This window comes from Rhipicephalus microplus, chromosome 10, assembly GCF_043290135.1.
Source record: "Rhipicephalus microplus isolate Deutch F79 chromosome 10, USDA_Rmic, whole genome shotgun sequence".
Classification (NCBI taxonomy): domain Eukaryota; kingdom Metazoa; phylum Arthropoda; class Arachnida; order Ixodida; family Ixodidae; genus Rhipicephalus; species Rhipicephalus microplus.
Genome location: NC_134709.1, coordinates 1731167 through 1751206, shown reverse-complemented (window position 1 = coordinate 1751206; position 20040 = coordinate 1731167). Strand labels below are relative to the sequence as shown.

General features: G+C 44.9%; 1 protein-coding gene across 13 annotated transcripts in view; it reads left to right on the top strand.

Moving 5' to 3' along the window:
- The window catches only part of LOC119180580 (uncharacterized), a 161873-nt gene that overhangs the window by 76496 nt on the left and 65337 nt on the right, over nucleotides 1–20040 (top strand). For all 13 annotated transcript variants that reach the window (XM_075876058.1, XM_075876054.1, XM_075876060.1 and 10 more), the window contains 2 exons: nucleotides 14057–14127; nucleotides 17669–17775. In XM_075876058.1, the coding sequence (XP_075732173.1) occupies nucleotides 14057–14127; nucleotides 17669–17775 (178 nt within the window). The remainder of the gene's footprint in view (nucleotides 1–14056; nucleotides 14128–17668; nucleotides 17776–20040) is intronic.

Sequence of the window (20040 nt, the reverse complement as noted above, 5' to 3'; positions counted from 1 at the left end):
CTAGTGTAGTTACATTGCCTTTTTGTATGAGTATACAGGGAAAGCTTTTTATTATTTTGGAAAATTAGATGTTCAGACGCGTTTTCCAGGCCTGGTTATTATATACATTGTTTAACGATGTGAAACTCTCAGTGAATCAATCTTATTTGGCAGCGACCCAGTTAATTTTGGACAATCCTAGGAGCACACCGAGCACGAAGCATCGCATGTGCAAACGATCGAGAACGACGTTTGTGGCCAATCGGCACTACGCGACATACGTTGCATTGCCATTGTTGTCATTGCACACCATACCATGACAGCAGAAAAGAAACAAGGAGATTTCGCCCAGAAGTGAAGCCATGACCACCAAAAGATGGTGTACGCAACCGCCATTTTAGTCACCATTATCATCAGCCTGACTACGCCCACGGCAGGACAAAGGCATCTCTCGTGTTCCGCCAGTCAACTTGGTTTTGTGCTTGCGGCTGCCACTTTACACCCACAAACTTGCTGTCTCATTTGCCCACCTAACTTTCTGGCTCCTTGTAACCCTCTTGCCTTCTCTGGGAATCCAGTCAGTTATCCTTAGTGACCAGCGGTTATTCTGCCTACGAGATACATGCCCGGCCCATGTCCATTTCTTCTTGATTTCAACTATGATATCCTTGAACCCCAGTTTGTTCCCCAACCCACTCTGCTCTCTTCTTGTCTCTTCAGGTCACACCTATCATTTTCGTTTCCATCGCTTGCTATGTCGTCCTCAATTTAAGCTGAACCATTTTTTGTAAGTTCCCATGTTTCTGCTCCATAGCTAAGTACAGGCAAGATGCAGCTGTTATATACCTTTTTCTTGAGCGTTAGTGGCAGATTACCATCATTATTTGAGAACGCTTGTCGAATGTGATCCACCCCATCCTTATTTTCTTTATTTCACTCTCATGGTTCGGCTTCGCGATTACTACCTGTCCTAAGTAGAGATATTCCTTTACAAATTTGAATGTCTCTCTACCTATCGCAAAGTGCTGTTTTCTGTCGAGACTGTTGCACATTACTTTAGTTTTGTACATGTTAATTTTTAGACCTACGGTACTTTTCTGCTTTCAGTGTCCAGTTCACGAAACATGAGCTGTAATTCGTTCCCCGATTTAGTCATCACGACAATGTCATCAGTGAATCCCAGGTTTCTCCGATACTCTTCATTAACTGTTATCCCTAACCCTTTCTAATGTAGGGTTCTGAAAATCTCCTGTAAACACGCGGTGAATATCATTGGAGAGATTGTGTCTCTCTGCCTTACACGCTTCTTCATTGGGATGCTGTCTTTTTATGGAGAACTATGGTGGCTGTGGATCGACTGTAGATTTCTTCCAGTATGTTTATGTAGGGTCCTTCAATGCCCTGATTCTGTAGTGCCTACATCACTGCTGATGTGTCGAACGAGTCAAATTCCTCCTTATATTCTATGAAGGCCATGTATAGGGGTTGGTTGTATTCCATGCATTTTTCTATTACCTGATTGATAGTATTACCACGTTCCATTTACCAAGTTTTGTTATCGTCCCAAAACACTACACGATTCTCAGCGCAAACCGCGCCTGCAGTTTTCGAGAAGCTTCCGGACTGTAGTAGATCATTTCGATAAGATCACGCCCACTCTGCGAACGGTACAGATTATTCTGGAACCTACGCCACCGCCAGCGATAACGCTAGAACATTCGACGGCAAGAGTATAAATGCCGACGCGCTTCGCTGCTAGTCAGTAGTTGATCGACGGCCGACGCTCCGTTCGCCGCTATCAATCCAAGACTGCTACTGTAATCGGACTTTCCGTTTACTCGGCACAGGTTCTCCCAAATAAACAGTTAAATTCCAACACAAAGTCTCCTGTCTTCGTCCACGTCATGACCCCGTGACAGTATAAATATGGTCTATTGTGGAGTAGCTTGTATGAAATCCTGCTTGGTCCTTTGGTTGATAGAACTCTAATGTTGCCTTAACTCTATTAGCTATTTTTTAATAGTTTATAAAAAATTAACAGTAAGCTGACCGGCTTATAATTTTTCAAGTCCTTCACGTTTTCTTACTTATGGATTAAGACGATGATGGCGTTCTTTCAGGGTTCTGGTACCCTTATCGTCAAGAGACTCTTTGTATACAATGTGGCCAATTTTTTTAACACATTTTCTCCATCATGTTTCAGGAGATCTGTTGTTACCTTATCCTCACCAGCGGCATTGCCCCTTTTCATTTCTTCTAGGGCTTTCTTTACTTCCCCTGTCACTACTAGTAGGATGTAAATTTCCTCTGAACTATTAATGTTTTATACGATATCATTGTGGTTGTTTCAGCTTCTTTACAACTCTCCGTAGAACTCCTCCACCGCCTCGACTATCCTATCCAGATTAGTTATGACATTGCCTTGCTTGTTTCTCCATGCATACAGCCGATTTTTGCCTATACAGTCAAAACCCACAATAATGAAATCCCGCGAGTACGAAATACTTGCAGCGACGAAATATTTCCGGATACCCGGCGAACGATCATAGAAGCCCATGTATTACGTATCTCGCGGCAACAAAATGTTTGTGGACAGCGATCCCGCATTAAGGAATTTTCCACCACGGTGCGGGCCTTATTTTACCCTCCCGCCAAAGGTTAACTGTCGAAAATATGGTCGTATGTGTGTTATGCGCACTCAAAATTTGTAAACATCTACTTTTGCTGAGCTAGCGTGGGTACCGCAATTTTTGTTTACTTAAATCGATGATGGGGTCAGAGTCCGGCAACATCACAACTAATAAGCGCAGATTCCATTGAACATGTGTCTACTTGATGTTTCGCCATTTTCATGTTGATTAATCTTTCATTTCTTATTTTTAGTGTTCCTTTTTTTGTATTTCAATTCTTTTTTTTTTGTATTTCAAGTGTCTTGCGGGGGTATAGGCAAATGTTTATGCGCATGCAATGTGTTCTTACTTCTGTTATTTCTTTCTGACGTTGTTTTCATTGATTATGTTTTTCGTATTTCTTCAGTGTACATCTTACTTAGTTGTGACTTTCTCCTTTCATTTTTTTTGTGATTGCTGTTCATGTATATATACATATATATATATATATATATATATATATATATATTCATGTATTTGCCCTCCTGCTTGACCCAAATAGGGTCTGCAGTATTGTGTAAATAATAATAAATAAACATGCCTGGCCACACTGCAGCAGGCGATGGCAAATGATCATGCGGGCTTCACCACCACTGTGCAAGCATCACGCATCGATTGAGCTTCAGTCTCACCAGACGAAAATTTGGATGAAGGCACACTTGACGGCGAGAGTGGTGGCATTGCAGACCAACTCACCATTCATATGTTCGTTTGCGCCGATGACGATGTAGTCATGTACGAGGAAGTGACCGATGAGGCCATTATCTAAAGTGTGCGTGAAGCTGATGACACCGAGGACCAAGAAAAGACGCACGCGGAGAAACCCAAACCGGGGGTTGTTTTGGATGCGCTGTACAATCTTCGCTCTTTCTTCGGCACACATGATGACAACATAGCAATGGACCACTTTTTCCAGTGCGAAGGGAGAGCTTTGAAGTTGTTGCATGGCAAGAGTCGGCAAATAAGTTGACCGACTTCTGGCAATAAATTTTCGTTCTGCTGGCCGTATTACTGTTTTTATGTCTCACACTCGCGGCAACGAAATTCTCGCGAAAATGAAATTTTTCGGTTTCCCCGGCGATTTCGTTATTGCGGATTTCGACTGTACACAAGTCTGCCTTCGCAGCTTTTAAACTTCTGCCTCTTTGTACAGCCTGCTCAGTTCTTATTTTATACCTTATGATGTCGGCTACTTTATGCCTATTGAATAACTTCGAAAGCTCCACTACCTCTATTTTGTCGGTTTTATTTGAGGCTTTCATGGTTTGACGTCTTTGTAAGATTTATGGTCTCCTGAGATAGTTTGCCAGTTGACCTGTCTAGTGACTGTACCTCGACTTCCATTGCACGCTCTTAGACGATACCAGTAAGATTATCGTTCATTGGTCAACGCTATACCTGTTCTCTCGTTTGGTGTCTTGAATATATCCTGAAGCGGAACTCTCGATTCCTGTACGTTCCCTCTCGCCACCAGGTCATGTATTAGTTTCTTGCATATCAGTTTTTTTTCGTTTTTTCATATAGGTGAATACAACCTTTTACCATTTTACGGTCACAGCATCTGATCTTGCCAACTACTTCTACATCCTGTACAATGCTTGAGTGTGCACACAGAATGGAGTCTATTTGATTTTTAGTTTCGGCATTAGGACTTGCTGCTTCTGTATAAGTGATTTCGTAAACTGGCTGAACATTAAACTAAATTAAAGCAATATTTTCCTCTCTGTGTGTGTCGTGAAAAGCCCTTACGTGCTCTAAACACAAAGGTAGCTGCTCCAAAAGTAGATTTTGCTTGCTCCAATGGCCGCTTCAAAATGCCGGAAGGCATTCCCACCACTGGTTGAGCGTATACGTCACGGGCAGTTGGAATTCATAAAAATTAAACTCGAAAATTTTCAAACTGCTAAAGAATAGACAGGCGCTGGCTTTATGCCTGTAGCGTATTTTGTTTTCGTTCCGGAGTGGTAATTAAAACTCTGGTAAATATAGAAGTAGACAGTGGGCCTCAGTTGAAAGTGAGATATACATAGTAGTAATTACACCTATGGTTAGCCTGATAATGTAAAATAGTAGATGAAAAGGTAAGGAGTGAATCATTTTTTGTTCTAGCAAGAGGCGAAAGGCAAAAACTTTGTACGAAAGTAATGACGTGTTTGCATCACTGAACGCAAAGCGTCAGCTTGAATTGCTAGACCCTGATCACTGTCGGCACCACGCTCATACACAACAAGTCCACGCAACACGTTCAGCTCGTAAGTGCTTCTAAGTATTGTCCTACGTTTTGCAAACGCAACTTGTGTTCATGGGCACCTATGCTTTAGGACAAATATTTTAAATTGGCCTGTTAATTTAGACAGTGTACAATTATCTTATGTGCTGGAGGTAATTTAGCATAGGACTTTTGATCAAACGATAATACAAAAGAATTTGTTATATCTAGTTAGCGTGATACCACCTAGTTAAATCGGTGCATGGCAAAATGTTAGCAACAGTGCACAAGAGAAACGTTGCAACCTTTAAGTGTCTGCAAACTTACCTAGTAAAAAGGTTACAAAAGAGAGCTAGTGCCCAAGAAAGTTAGTAACAGCTCCTGTTACTAACTCTATGCTTGTGGTTACAAGCTTTCTACCAACATTTTTTTAGAGTGCGCACTTAAGATACAGTGACTCGGCCGTAAACAGACATAGATTTGTTCGAATGCAGTTCAAGTTTAACGAATGCCTCAAAATGCAAGAGTGCGGGCCGCATCAATCAGCCTACGCCGCGAGTGAGTTAAAATGCCCGGTTGAATTACTCTCAACGAGCTGCATGAACACTTTGACAGGAATTCAGGCTTTGCGAGCGTTACGTAAGACAAAGCAACATACTGCAGCACGCAACAACTCGATTATCACGATAGTTTAAGATGCGTGCCGGCACTGATCACCCGCAAGGAACGTTAGATCACCCGTTAACACATCAGATCACCCAGAATGAACGCACCTCTGATAGAAGTGATAACATACAGTGATCTCATAGCTATTGAAATCAAAATTTATTGCCAATGAAACTGTCTTAGACACGCTTACTTCTTAGGGCGCAATGAACAAGCGTGCTAAAACAATGAACACAAGTTAACAACAGGTCCCAGCTCACGCACCTTAGACACGGTCAACGCTTACAGCTAACAAAGGCTGTCTTCACCCAATAATTATTAAACCAAAATTTATTGCAGGTAGGGCCTCCTTGCAACACTGCCAATGTCAGAGGTGAGCATCAATACAACTCAGTTCAACTTCTCCGCTGAATTCAAGCTCCACATGCACACTATGCTTCACACTCCGGACAAAAGGAAAAGCTCTCCCACGCTTAACTGTGCACGACATTGCCTATATCACCATGGGATAGTAAGATTGGCTAGTTTATAATTCACAATTGATTAGCGAACTGGGAGCATGGGAGGAACACACACACGAAGCAAAGATCAGGCATACAGCACGAGCGCTGTGTGCTTTGTGCTGTGTGCCTCCTGTTTGCTCCATGTGTGTGTTCCTCCCACACTCCAAGTTCGATTATTGCCTATATCTTAATGAAATGATACACACAACCCACATAGTCCAGCGCACATAGCTAAGATTAGTGCTCGGATGACCCTCCTTCTCACACGTTTATTCTCTCCTAATTTCTTGTCTCGCTCAATTTTGACATTGTTAGCTTCAAAGTGTCCGCGATGTTGGAGTTTTGCTGATTTCAAGTGGTCGCACACCTACTTTGACGTTTCCTATCAACTGACATGTTGCGCACAGCTGTTTTGCGAACTAACGGGCTATTTCTACGTGATCAATACGTTGAGCGTATACGTCGCGGGTGGTTGAAGTGTACGAAAATAAAACGGGAAAAGTTTCTAACTGCTAAAGAAGAGATAGGCACTGCCTTTAAAACTGTATCCTATTTTGTTGGCATTCTGTAGTAGTTAAAACTCTGGTAAGTACATATAGAAGCACACAGTGGCTCTTCGTCGGGAGTCAGATAAATGTTCTAGTTATTACATCTACGATTAGTCTGATAATGTAAAGTAGTAGATGAAAAAGTAAGGAGTGAGTTATTTTTAGTTCTAGCAAGAGGCGAAAGGCAAGGAACTTCATAAAAATGTGCAACTGGTGCTGGTGGGCACCTATGCTTTAGGATAAGTATTTTAAATTTCTCTGTTTGTGTAGACAGTGTACAATTATATTATGTGCAGGTGGAAACGAAGCGTAGGATGTTTAATAAAATATTATTACAAAAGAATATCCTAATGGGCCACAAAATTCCAGTGGACATCCACCGGTATGCTAGTTTTGGACATTCATACGTTCCATAGAGATCCCCAGAAATCCACCAGCTGTACTACAGTCATCTGTAGGATCCCTATGCAGAAAAAAAAAATTATCAATTTGTCGAAGGTCCGATAAGTGATAAAAACTGTACGTTCGGACACAGGGTGGATCAGCAGTTAGCCTTTTCAGTGCGTACACTGGACGTACCTGATAATATCACTGAAATTACTGGACGTTCATCGGACATGCATTGTCTTATATGAGGCTCCACATTAGAGTATTAGTACTGAAGCACCAAGCGGCTTGTGTATGTGAGCCCTTGTGTTCTGTTGTATTCTCCAGCAGTGTGGCGGTGAGTACAAAAAACACGACAGCGTGCACACGCAGGCAATTTGGAAGTATTGCAGCACTAAAACTCTCTAACACAATGTACGTTCGTCCACGCGATTGGTGGCGGGTGTCGCGTGCGCACTATGTCTACGCAAGTCTCGATTTATTGCACATGACAAGAGCGAACATTTTATTATAACACTCAAACAAGATCGCACCTTTATTGAACGTACTCCTTGGTACAGAAGTGTACCCAGGGTTTGGCACACCCGGCCCGTGCCCCCTTAAAATATTTTTTCGCCATGGCATAGATAGCGAAATGTGACCATTTACCTGCCCTGCCTCCCCTTCCCCCCCCCCACCCCAAAAAAAACTGCCTGCACCCCTGTCAGGTTTAATGCTTTGGTAGTATCAGCTTGTCTGGCTTTTCTGACAATGTAGTATATATGCTGCAACTAAGATGTCAAGCAAATAAAGACGTGGAAATAGTACGGATTTCAGCAATCTATATTTATTTTGAAGACTTCAAATTACTTTTTTGAAGCCAATATAAGCTATCACATGAAATTTTATGAACAATGATGATAATATGATGCATTGCCGGTCCCTACAAAGAAAGTGCACTGCTGGTCGCGTTAGCAGGTGCTGTCCCAGGTTTAATGTCTTGCACAAACAGAAGTGAAGAAAAACTGCATACAAAAAAGTAAGCAGCCTATGTATAAGTTCATAAACAGAGATATATATCGAATTACAGATCTGATAAAATGCTGTCAGGTATTTGTAAATAACAATCAATAATAACTGCACTCAGGTGAGATGTGTATATGGTAGAAACATTGCACTTCGTCGGCGACTGGCCGACATATTTGTAAGCTTGCTTGCTTACAAGTATGTCGGCTTGTCGCTCTCACGCACGTGCCCACAAATGTTAGCTGTTACTCGCAAAAGAACAAGATTATCCTTAGTAGGTTTGGTCAGTTTAGCTTATGATTCGCACCGGCATGTGTTTTATAGCTACGTGTTCGATCAAGATTCAACCGCCAGCAAACAATTGTCATACTTCCCGTTTTAAATACATACAATCTTAAAATGTTCCAGTAACGAAGTGACAAAAAGTCAAGGGCACTTAATGGACTTACAAAAAGAAGTACGTTATCCGAATGGGCGACATTTTAGCTGCAACCTATATCGGCAACGAAGCTGGCAAGCAGATCCAGCCATTGAATGAAATGAACCATTAACGAAAACACGCTGTAGAACTTGTTTCACGAAACACCGTTGCAAAATATGCGGAAAACATAATGTGGACTATTGCTTGATTTCGGATAACAGCTGCTGTAATCCGTACAAGAAAGCTGAACACGCTAAGCGATGACCGCCGGCCTGCCGATCGAGCCATTGTGCATCGTTGCGGGGGGGTGGGGAGAGGGACAAGTTTCACAGCCGCTGGATAAAAAACATGGTCGTGCAAGTTCCAACACGTGTGACATTGTACTGCGGCACCGCGTGCCCGAAGCCACGCAGTGCTCGAAGCAGATGCCAGCTGGCACGTGCGCCAATGAGCGCCTGTGTTTCGCTCACGTGTTACACGCATTATTGTATCGATCGCAGTTGCGTGAGCTGGTTGCCGCAAGTGATTGTTATGGGCCTCCTAACCTCGGCCAGGGGGCGCTGCGCTGCGGGTTTCCCGCCTTTCTAGCAAAAGCCGGTCGCTCGGTACCCCACTCCCGCCTTCTGCCTGCGCTGTCAGCACGTTCACACGCTCTGCACGCGTCGTTATCTGGTCCCCCTCCACGTGTAGCGTCACCTGTGACTTGCTCCGGAGGTTTAAAAATATTATATAAACGTTTTCACGGTGTGAATCTTATCGGAAGAGAGAGCGGTTCATTGACAACCTTTGCAAGACCAAGCAAGTGAAACACTGTTTTTTGAGCGAGTGCTATGTGCATGTCAATGATGAACATGCGCCTTTCTATGGCAATAAAAGTGAGGTGACTGCGCAAATTCATATGTATGTTACCGGTAAAACGCCCACTTGCTTCGGAATTCATGTCTTCTCAGAGCTGTCACAAACTACCACCATGCTTTTGCGTGCATTTGTATATAGCGTTCGCATTTTGATTGCTTGGATGCCAAGTTTGTCACGCGGTTTTAAATTTATTAGGAAGTCATTGTGAAGAGACTAAACTTACGTCTGCTTTGTTGAGTCTCCGGCATAATGCAATACGCAGTGTTCAGTTTCATAAGAGTTTTACTTTTGCCTAGGTTTTCATGGGATGTTAACAAAGTCATATCGCGAGTTGAATGACACCTTTGATATTTTGCAGCTCGTTTGAAAGTATAATGATGCGCACAAAAAAGTATTTTATGCCCACTAATCGACCATGCATGTTTCTTTCAGCACATGTTTCATTTCGGATAATATCCACGCCTTGTCATACAGTGTATTCACTGATTCGATTCACGATATTGATTAGGTTATTTTGACAGCTCGCTTGGTCGTCGTCATATGACACAGTACCCACTAGGATCAAGCATTTTTTTAGTTACGCCGAGATTTGGCCCTGATAACACCAACACGCCCTGTTTGTCATTAATGCACCAAAATCTTAACGCACTGTCACTGCATTTCGCTCCCATGTAAATACAGCTGGCGTATGGGGGAATCGAACTCATGACTTCGATCCTAGGATCACAACACCTTATCATGCTAACTTCTTGGTAGGTGTTGCTTGCAAGGCCTATTCGTATAAGCGCTCAGCGCGAACCCACAGCACAAATCTGTTTACACTGAGCGGTGCAAGAAGTGTACAACCATCAGCTGAATAATACACTTGCAGGGCTCACAGCACGGTACTTTAAGTGTATTAAGCTTGTAAGCTCCACCACTTTCGCACTACCAAAGGTTGTCTCTGAAAGCCAGAGCCTAATCGCAAAATGTACTGCGGTTGTCTATTTGCTGTTTTTTTTTCAGTTTACAAACACTCTTTCTTTTATTATGAGTCTGGCCATCACGTTTCTTTTAATTAATTAATAGTTTGTAGTACTGTGCATGACAAAAAATTTCCAAAGTAACGAGACCACGGAGCATCGGCCAACTCTTGACGTCTTTGCTTCACGCACTGCTTGCCTTGGAAATTGTAGAACTTGACGGGCAATTTTCATGTCTTCGTCATGTTTAAACTTTTGTAGGAGCTCACAATGCAGCAGTAGTGCATGCCTACTTCCCAGAATGACTAAGGAGCGCTGTCCATAGCATGCAAAATGCGAGATAAGTGCTCCAAGGAACACATTTTCTAAGCGCGCCATGGGAAAACCCAGCAAGCGCGGCCCGTTAGAGTGACCGGAGCTTCGCCCTTTTTTCGCTAGGGCGGTGAATAACGCTGTGCCTTGGCTTGAAAAGAATATGCCACACGCACGTACAGCCACCCTTAATTTAAAAAACTGATCGTGCTAGCGTTCACCGCCCAGTCTGTGAAAACCATAATAACTGAGTGGCAAAACTATGTTACTACAATACGTGCATGCACACTATTAAGTCTTCAGCTGTCGTCTCCTAGGCTGCTCTTGGATTCGGACAACGGGAGACTGGGAATAGGGAAATAGTCTGCAGTCGGAGTTCGCACGTTCAGGTTAATAAAATGGCCAGCTGTACACTCGTGCTTGTGGTGTCATGTCAATTAATTAGGAGATGTTAGTAATTGTCATTCGTTAGTAAAACCGACAGTCACTGCTTTTTTGACATGACGTTTCGGCAATTTGACACTTTTTCTACGCAAACTTCTCAGAATTATTGAGGTGGACGTTGAACGCTGGCTCTCTATAGTGCCTAAACAATGTCTTCAAATATGCTATATGAACTTGTTTGGCAGATCAGGCTATGTTGGAGTTGTTAAAGAATACTAATAATTAAACAGCAAGGTAGCACATTTGAGGTGCTATTCTTCCCTTTTGAAAATGTTTTAGGTCTTCTTTTGGACCAAGACGTATACAACAGTTTGTAGCCGTTTCAAAAAGTCTTTAAGGTTTTGTTTCCTGGGATGTCTCGTTGATGTCCATCTGCTGCCCAAATTATTGCGTCCACGGGAAATTCTTTGTAGATATCCTTTGGATGTTCCAGACAAAAAACAACGTTCGTAAAGAACAACAGAAATGCAACAGCCTTAGGTCGTCCCTTAAATAACCAGCTCCGGACATGTACGTTCAGCTATAAGTTGAGTGTCCACCGGTGTCACTGGTCCCGTTAATTCGGGAGGCGATCGCCGGGCTAATTCCAAGGGTGAAGTATCGGCCCCCGGAACTGCACCACGAAAGCGTGGACAATTTATAAGTGGTCCTATTTGGCGCGCCAGCGGACGCCGGCTGTGGCCCAAAGAAGAAGTCAGAGCCGAGAGTTGATAAACAAAACAAAATTATATTCTCAATTATGGCAGATCAAAACGATACACAAGTATGCACTCTCGACAATAGTTGAATGCAATATGGCACCAATCAAACAATGTACTACACAGTACAATCAGCCACTCTCAAAACAACGGACACAGACAACAACACGCACTACAATGCAGTTGCATGCATTGAACAACCAAGACACTTAAAGACTAAAGAGTTAGAAAACTTATTCAGTCCAAAGTTCTTGGAACAAAAGTCTGGATGATACTCTTCCGAGAATCACTCTCAAAGTCTAGCGTTGTTGTCATTCCGCTGCCCTCGAAGTTTCTCTTCCAGGAAACGTCGCGTCTTCACTTGGCCGCTCTCCAAGCTTCAAACTTCTTCGCTGGAAACACGTCGGCTTCCCACACGCAGCTGTTGCGACGCGTCTTCGCTCGCTAGCGGTAGACAGACACTTTTGCCTGTAGCTCGAGTCTTCACCCCTCAGGTGGAAATCCTCTTCTTCTCCTCCTTTGTCACGGAAGACAAAAGGCTTCGCCCTCAAGGCGGAACATTCTACGCACTCTGGCGCATACCTTCTTCTCCTGCTTTGTCACTAAGGACAAAACCTTCACCAACAGACGCGGCGGGATACCCTACGCACTCTGGCGCTAACTTCCTTCTTCTCCTGATCTCCCATTTCCGCTGCTCGGTTAAATACCTTCCACGTGCGATTCCAGAAAATTCTCATCATTTCGTCGGCGCGATACGCAGCGAAGGCTGGGGAAAGGGCGAGACGGTACAAGGGCCGTCCGCGAAGGATGACGCAACCCTGCATCACCACGCCCCTTTCCATCGAGAACTCTCTAGGGCTTGCTCGGCCGCCGATGCGAGGAGGTTCGTTCGCGAACCTATGCTTCCGAGGGGAGAGGGAGGCGCGCCCTGGGAGTCTTTGGTTATTTTTTTTTTTATCGTTGACCTCGCGGCATCTTCCGACGCTTCGTCGCGAGAATTTGGCGGCGCGCCCTTTTTGAACGCTCGTTTTGTGACAACCGGATTTTTGTGACCCACTGGAATGTTAAGTCTACTTAGCATCATACCGCCTCGTTAAACAGGTGCATGGGGAACTCCACGAGTGTTGAAGATTGGGCGAGTTGGTTCGTCGTACTTGAACTGGTATAGCGCATTACGGGGGAAGAAGAAACGGCCGAGCAGACCGACACAAGAGGACAGAGCGCTCTGTCCTCTTGTGTCGGTCTGCTCGGCCGTTTCTTTTTCCCCCGTAATGCGCTATACCAGTTCAAGTTCTTGCATGGAGAAACATTAGTAACAGTGCGCAAAAGAACCATTGCAACATACGAACCGACGTAGTAAAATGGCCACAAAAGATAGCAAGTGCCCAAGAAAGTTAGTAACAGTTTCTGTTACTAACTCTATGCTTGTGGTTACAAGGTTTCTACAAATTTTTTCTTTGTGTGCACATTTAAGGTACAGTGATTCGGTCATAAACAGACATGGATTTGTTCAAATGCAGCTCAAGTTTAACGAACGCCTCAAAATGCAAGATTGCAGGTCGCATTAGTCAGCCTGTGTCGTGGGTGAATTAAAATGCTAGCTCGAATTTCACGCAACAGGCTGCATGAATACTTTGACATAAAGAACTATCTCAGTAGTGGCATGATAAACTGGCGGCATTCAGCCAAGGAAACAAAGCATTTTTCTTAGGCTAATAATGTAGCACTTACACAAACAGATCAGAGCCACTTGATCTATAAACGATCACCACCAGAACAAAGCATGTTTCTGAGATCTTTGGTGGGTAAGAGCAGACTTCACTTTCCCTTGCTAGGCTTTGTAGGAGCTTCTGCTCCAGCATTTTTTTTAACCTCCTTGTCCAGAACGGTTCATGTCTACTTTTGTTACCATTGCATGCGACACTTCATTAGCCATGCGCGATCAAAAAGGCGTGGTCGCAACCTACAATTGCAATCTGAGGAACCAGCGCTACAACAGATTTAGCAAATGTCATTCGTTTACAGGGAAAAAAAGTATCATGTGTACACGGTGGTGGGGGTTTTGGCGGTGCGTAATATGGTCGGAGCACATTCTGGGTTGAATAAGGCTGCGTGCTCGACAGTAGCACTGTGAAAGAAGACAGCAGAGTGATGGAAAATTCAGCTTTCATGCTGCTGTTACACAGAAATAAAAAAAGCAACATTTATGTATTCATCAAGAAAATGAGTGTGTGTTTATGTAATAGACATATGCTTATTGTTTGAACGTTTGTCAAAGTCCTGTGAGATTTGAATTCAGAAGCTTTTACTGTACTTGCCTAGGGCCAGAGAAAAAGGTACATGAAGGTGTTCTCAATGTGTTTGGGCATAACTTTCATTGGGTTCATTGGTGCAGGTTCCGGCTTGTGTATCGCATCGAACTGCAGAAGGCCAAGCTTCGCCTTGAGCTGACTGTGGAGAACACAGGTATGTGCCTAGTAGCTATGTGCATTATAAATGGTGCCTCTCGAAACACACAGCATTGACTTGACACTTTGTGTCGTTGATGTTGGCAGTGATTGCCTAAGAAAGGGTTGTAGAGCCTAGGCCTGTGCGAATATTCGAGCACATAGAATATTGGAACGCATATTACAATATTCGGGTTCAAAATGAATTTTCAGATTCTACTTCGAAATGAATTTAAATTGCACTAAATTTCAGGGTATTTGAAATTAACAAGATTACAATATTTGAGTTTGCTTCGATTCGAATTTAAATAATGGAAAATTTTCAATAACAAAATGAACAAATAGATGTTTATTAAAGTGACCCTGAAACGATTTTGGCAATTTTATACAAACACATTGGACTGGTAGACTAAGTCCCAAGGGTTGTTTAGAGACTGATTTGAACTTTATGTAAACTGTGTACTTTATTAAAACGCTTTAAAGGTGCAAATTGCTCCAGATTATCACGACTTGGCCAAATGTGTTTTGAACCACCCATTCACTGAGTGACATGCTCTGGCCACTTGACAAGGCCAGAGCACGTCAGCAGCCACGTCACTGTGGCTCCTGATCTGATGGCTGTCCTGGGCTGTAAAATGCACGTAAATATCTGCTGGTAGGGTGACGCCACCTGTCGGTGCAGATATGAACCACTCTGCAACCTTCGTCTCTGTTGCCAGACGCACTATGTGATGGCCTCAGAGACTCTGGGCCACCTGTCAGTGTGCCATCTCGATGGTCTAGACTGGTAAAAGCTAAAATCTTCGAGCGCGCTTATGATAGCTCTGCGATTGCCAGCGATGCCAGCTTGCCTCATGGGTTGAGCGGCTAGGCAGACGTGAGAAGGAGGGTCTGATATAATGGTCTGTAGAGGCCTTGGTACACGGCGTGTCACTAATTTGGTGGTGCGAATGGTTTGGTGATGCTCTAGCCAAAACACTGACAAAGCTTTAAAAAACTGCTTTAGGTTCCTTTTAATCCACATGTAACTAATTGTGAAGGGGGTTTCACTACAATAAAGTGGTGCAACGCCATGAAGTTGAATGTAAACATTTGACAGAAGTCTGTCTGGTTGGGTATGAAACTGGGAGATGATATAGACTCCAACCAAAAGTTTTAAAGAAACCCGACGTTTCGAAACTGACTTGGTTCCTTCCTCAGGGGTGATTGCGTAGGCTACGTAACAGCAGCGTCTTCAAAGCACTCGACGGGTGGCTAATGACCCCTCCTCTCTCTCTCTCTCTCTTGTTTTGCCGTGGAGCGCAGTCCATGTGTGTACACTGGGGGAAAGGTTCCGAAAGAGCGATTAATGTTATGGGCTGTTCTCTGTATGTGCCACGACTCTAGTAACAACTTTCTCCTCCAGTTCGGCTCGCTTTCGAGGATGGCCGTCGCTACTAAATTTATCTGGTGGTTCAATGTCTCAGCATGTTTGGCGACTGCGCTGCGCTCTTTGTAGAACTTCCACACATCATTGGCGTGTTGCTTCAGTCGTTTCGGTAGGTTTTTCGTCTCGCCGATATACGACACGGGGCACTATGTTGCTCTATGTTGACAAAATGATGGAGTTCTTTAGCCGATTTCTTGGAGCATGAGGAAAGCTTGTGTGGGAACTCAAAGGTGGAGACATTTCTATGAGGAAAGGAGAGTTGTTTGCTGTATTGGTGGAGCATCGAGAAGGGGTTCATCCCACGACAAGGTCTCAGATGAGATGCGAGGTATTAATGAGGAGAAATGGAGAGGAGAGGAGCATGGTGCTCGAGAACGAGATCGGGAAGTGAGAACAGAGGTGGTGCTTGGCGCCGACTCTTATCGAAGGTTTGTGTTACATCGAGAAGTAGGTGTCAATGTGTGTAGTATAAAAAGAACTCTGCTAGTAATGCCAACATTAATACAGCCTATTGCTTACTGTCTGGTCGCTTTAGTGGCCACCTCGGTCTTTGTTTGTAAATAAGTGTCAGTGTGTAAATAAACTGGAGTTTGCCAGGAAGTGAGCAACCGAGCTTGTCCAGACCTTCAACATGTCGTCGGGGCCATCTGAGCCATCAGGATTACATTCATAATCCCAAACTTGACTGGCGCAGTCGGCAGGATGTCGCGGCAACTTCCTGGAGGACAATGAGACATCCTGCCTTCCTGGCACACACACACTAAAAGCCAAAGGTTATGGAAAAAAAAAAAAATCAGGCAACGCCAGAGGAGAGAGAAAGATATGCAGTTCACGAAACCTGAACTCGGCGCTACACCGACCATCAACGTACAGCCTAAAAAATACTTTTGTGCGACAACAAGCCTGGCTAGATATCCAGTCAGCTATCTGGAGTTAGTACACACGATGCTACCGTCTATCCACACATTTTGTGACAGCACGCTGCCGCATTATCTTGTCGAGAGTGGTGTTGCGATGGGGAGCCCTTATTTCTCAGTCTGTCTCGCCGTGAGAATGCTTCTGTCGTGCAGGTGACTCACCAGCACAAGGTGAGCAAAAGCTTACGGGGTTTGGCAAGAAAGGTGCGTGCGTAGGTGAATGGCTTAGTTTGCATCTGCGCAGCTTCTTTTCATTATCTTCTCTTTTCGTCAAGCACCGTCTACTGACTGACCATCCTTCGCTTGCCCCAAACACTACTTCTATCTTTGATGGCTTCCAAGTGAGCGATGTAGCAAATTGCAGACAGGCGTGTTCAAAAGAGGTGACACCACTGTCCACGATTTAGCCTAGCACCTTCCCTTGAAGCAGTACCTCATTGCGAACATTACTCTTGGCACAACCGTCATATGAACTAACTCGCTAGCAGCAATATTTATAGAAAAGCTTATCATTTGCAATAAAAGTTGAGCAGATGTACAAATGCTGCCATCTTATCAGTTGACTCGTGCAACTATTATTACTTGGTGTGATCAATCTCGGCAAGAAGGTGCAATAGCAGAACTAGTCACACGTGCTGTTCTTCTCAGCTTAAGCCACAGCAGCGTCCCCACCACGACGCAACATAGATTTGCATGGATTGGCACCTTTTGAGACAAAATCCTGCCGACACCTGTGATGACCTCTGCTGTATAACAATGAATTTGAGTTCTGGTGCAGTTCAATGCTGCAGTAGCATCGATGTAACAGGAATGTTGAATGCCACTTTAGACACGATCTTAATGAGAAAACAATGATCGGAAAGTATGAGAGATGCTATTAGTAATTATTGTAATGTGATGAAAGGACATGATAATAGCAAGGACGGTACCTTCGAACAATGCATCCGATGCTCTACCAACTGGGCTAAAGTGGCAGTCTGTTTTATGTGGTATGTGCATATAAACTTCAGAGTGTTTGTCAACATAACCATGACGGCAAGTGTGGAGGGCTCTTTTCCTCCCTGTTGTTGTCACTTAGCACGTGATGCCATCTTCTGGTGCTGTGTAATTATCTGAAGAGGATCACTTGCAATACTTTTTCTTTGCATATGACCAGTGATTAGGGGAAAAAAACTACTTGAATTTTGCAAAATGAAACCAATGTTGTAACGCAGGCACAAGCACGTTTGAGTTCACGACCCTGATGCATCCTTACTGGCGCATGGAAGATGTCCGTAAATGCACACTTTCTGGCTGTCATGGCGTCCTCTACGCTGACAAGGTGGGTCTGTAAGCGAGAGTTTCACTGTTTGTTTCAAAATTTGTTTGAACATCACAGTGGATACAAAATTTATGTATAAGATTTAGGTCATGTTTGTAAATAGAGGCAGGTGCGGTCTACACCCTGAGGCACTTGTGGCGATGTCGCAGAACGTAGGCTCTACCCAGCATAAATTTCGTCGCCATCCTCTGTGATCATGGGACATTTGGCACAGCAGCTCCGAAGCGTCCTCCGAATAATGCTTGTTGGGAGGATCCTGGCGTGCCTTACTTAACTGCGGCTGCTTTCCTGTTTCGTGTACTCTGAAACACAACGTGGATAGTTTTTTTTTTAGGTGCAGAGCCACAAATACATCGATTTAGGTGCATTTCAAACTCCTGGTCTTTGAAATTTCTGGAGTCCACCACTATAACATGTCTCATAATCATTTAGTGGTTTTGCGCATAAAACCTTGGCAGCTATTACATTGAAATCGAGCATTGGACGAAATCTCATATGGGATGTAATGGCCTATTAATGTCATAGTACGATGTAATGGCATGGCTGTTTAGTGAACAAGGCTTGTGGTGTACACGTATCCCGAAGGAGTACGGCCACCAGCGTGGGTCCGGTCTTAGCGAGCCGCAGGGCACGCGTTAAATGTCGCCGTGGCGAGAACACGATACTGCTCAAAGTCGCAACACTTTATTGTGGCAACACCAAACGCAGTAAAGCCGGTTGCAAAGGCGCGACGGAAAAGCAATTAGGCTTATCCACGCCACGGGCACAAAAGTACTACACAGGGTGCCACGAGCACGTCTCCGCGGTAAAGGTGATCCACGGAGACACCGGAACCAAGGCCCGGTTGCTCGAGCGAGGGCAAAGGCGCTCTCATTGGCTTCGGAGGGAGACGGGCCGGCGTAGCTAGGACACGCACTAGGACACTTACCACCCTTCGGACGTGCGTACGCAGTGGGGCAACAAAAGGTGAGCGTTCGCCTTGGGCGTGAGGCGCCGTCAGCGAAGTCCGACGCGCCCCGAACGACAGGAGTCGACGGACGGACAAGATTGCGTGGCTCACCGTTTGCAGTCCCGAAGAGTATCTGTCCGCTCCTGACGCAGCGCGCGAAAACCTCTCGGGAGACTCCGCGCACGGCGCCACAGTCTACATCCGCTACCGGGTGAGGGAGTTAAACGTCACTCCGCTCTCCCAGCGCGGCAGACAGCAAAGGAGGGCAGACATGTCGGGACATGAGAGCGGCAAAAAAGGCGGCAAAGCCCGCGCAAAAGCAGCGGGCTAGCCTCAATTCCCACAGGCTTCGGTGTAAAACGTTATTCCGGAAGTACCTCTTCTTGAGCTTACATTGCTTAGGTACACCTGACTGTGGTGCAAAAGGCATTTTCTTTCACATTCTCTTTAAAGAAATGTATTTTGCATGAAAGTCAAGTCATCATCAGCCTGACTATGTCCACTGCAGGACAAAGGCCTCTCCCATGTTCCGCCAGTTAACCCGGTCCTGTGCTTGCTGCTGTCAATTTATACCCGCAAACTTCTTGATCTCATCTGCCCACCTAACCTTCTGTCTCCCCCTAACTCACTTGCCTTTTCTGGGAATCCAGTCAGTTACCCTTAATGACCAGCGGTTATCCTGTCTACGCGCTACATGCCCGGCCCATGTCCATTTCCTCTTCTTGATTTCAGCTATGATATCCTTAACCCCCGTTTGTTCCCTAATCCACTCTGCTCTCTTCTTGTCTCTTAAGGTGTGGGAATCGGAAGTGCCCCCTACCAGGCGCCTCGTTCCCCAGCTGCTGCGCGCGCGCCAACCGCATAGCTCGGATGCGTATAATCACCGGCATTCGCCAAGATGGCTGCCAGGGTGCCTCTTGGTCTGGGCGAGTCATGCCTTGGCTCCGTCCCGCATTGGCATGTCCGGGCACGCTGCGCTGCGCGGGCCTACGTCAAAACACAGCGCCATTTCCCTTTGGGCCGCGCGTGACATCCTCCTCTCTTACGAGCTATGTTGCGCCCGACAATTTGCTCGTCGCGGTAGTTGCTCTCAGCCCTCCACGAGAGGTTGACGCGCTACTTAGCAGGTGGCTTCTCGTTCGTGCGTTCGACTTCGGCCCTTGTGCGAGAGTCATCGCGCCCTAGGCAAGCGTACTTTCTCAGTCTTGCGGAGTTTCCTGTACGCCTGCAAGCCCGTGAGTGTCGCACTGTGCTGCATCTTGGGTTAATAAACCCGTTGTTGTTGTTATCCTGCCTCGTGCGTGGTTTCTGCGCCG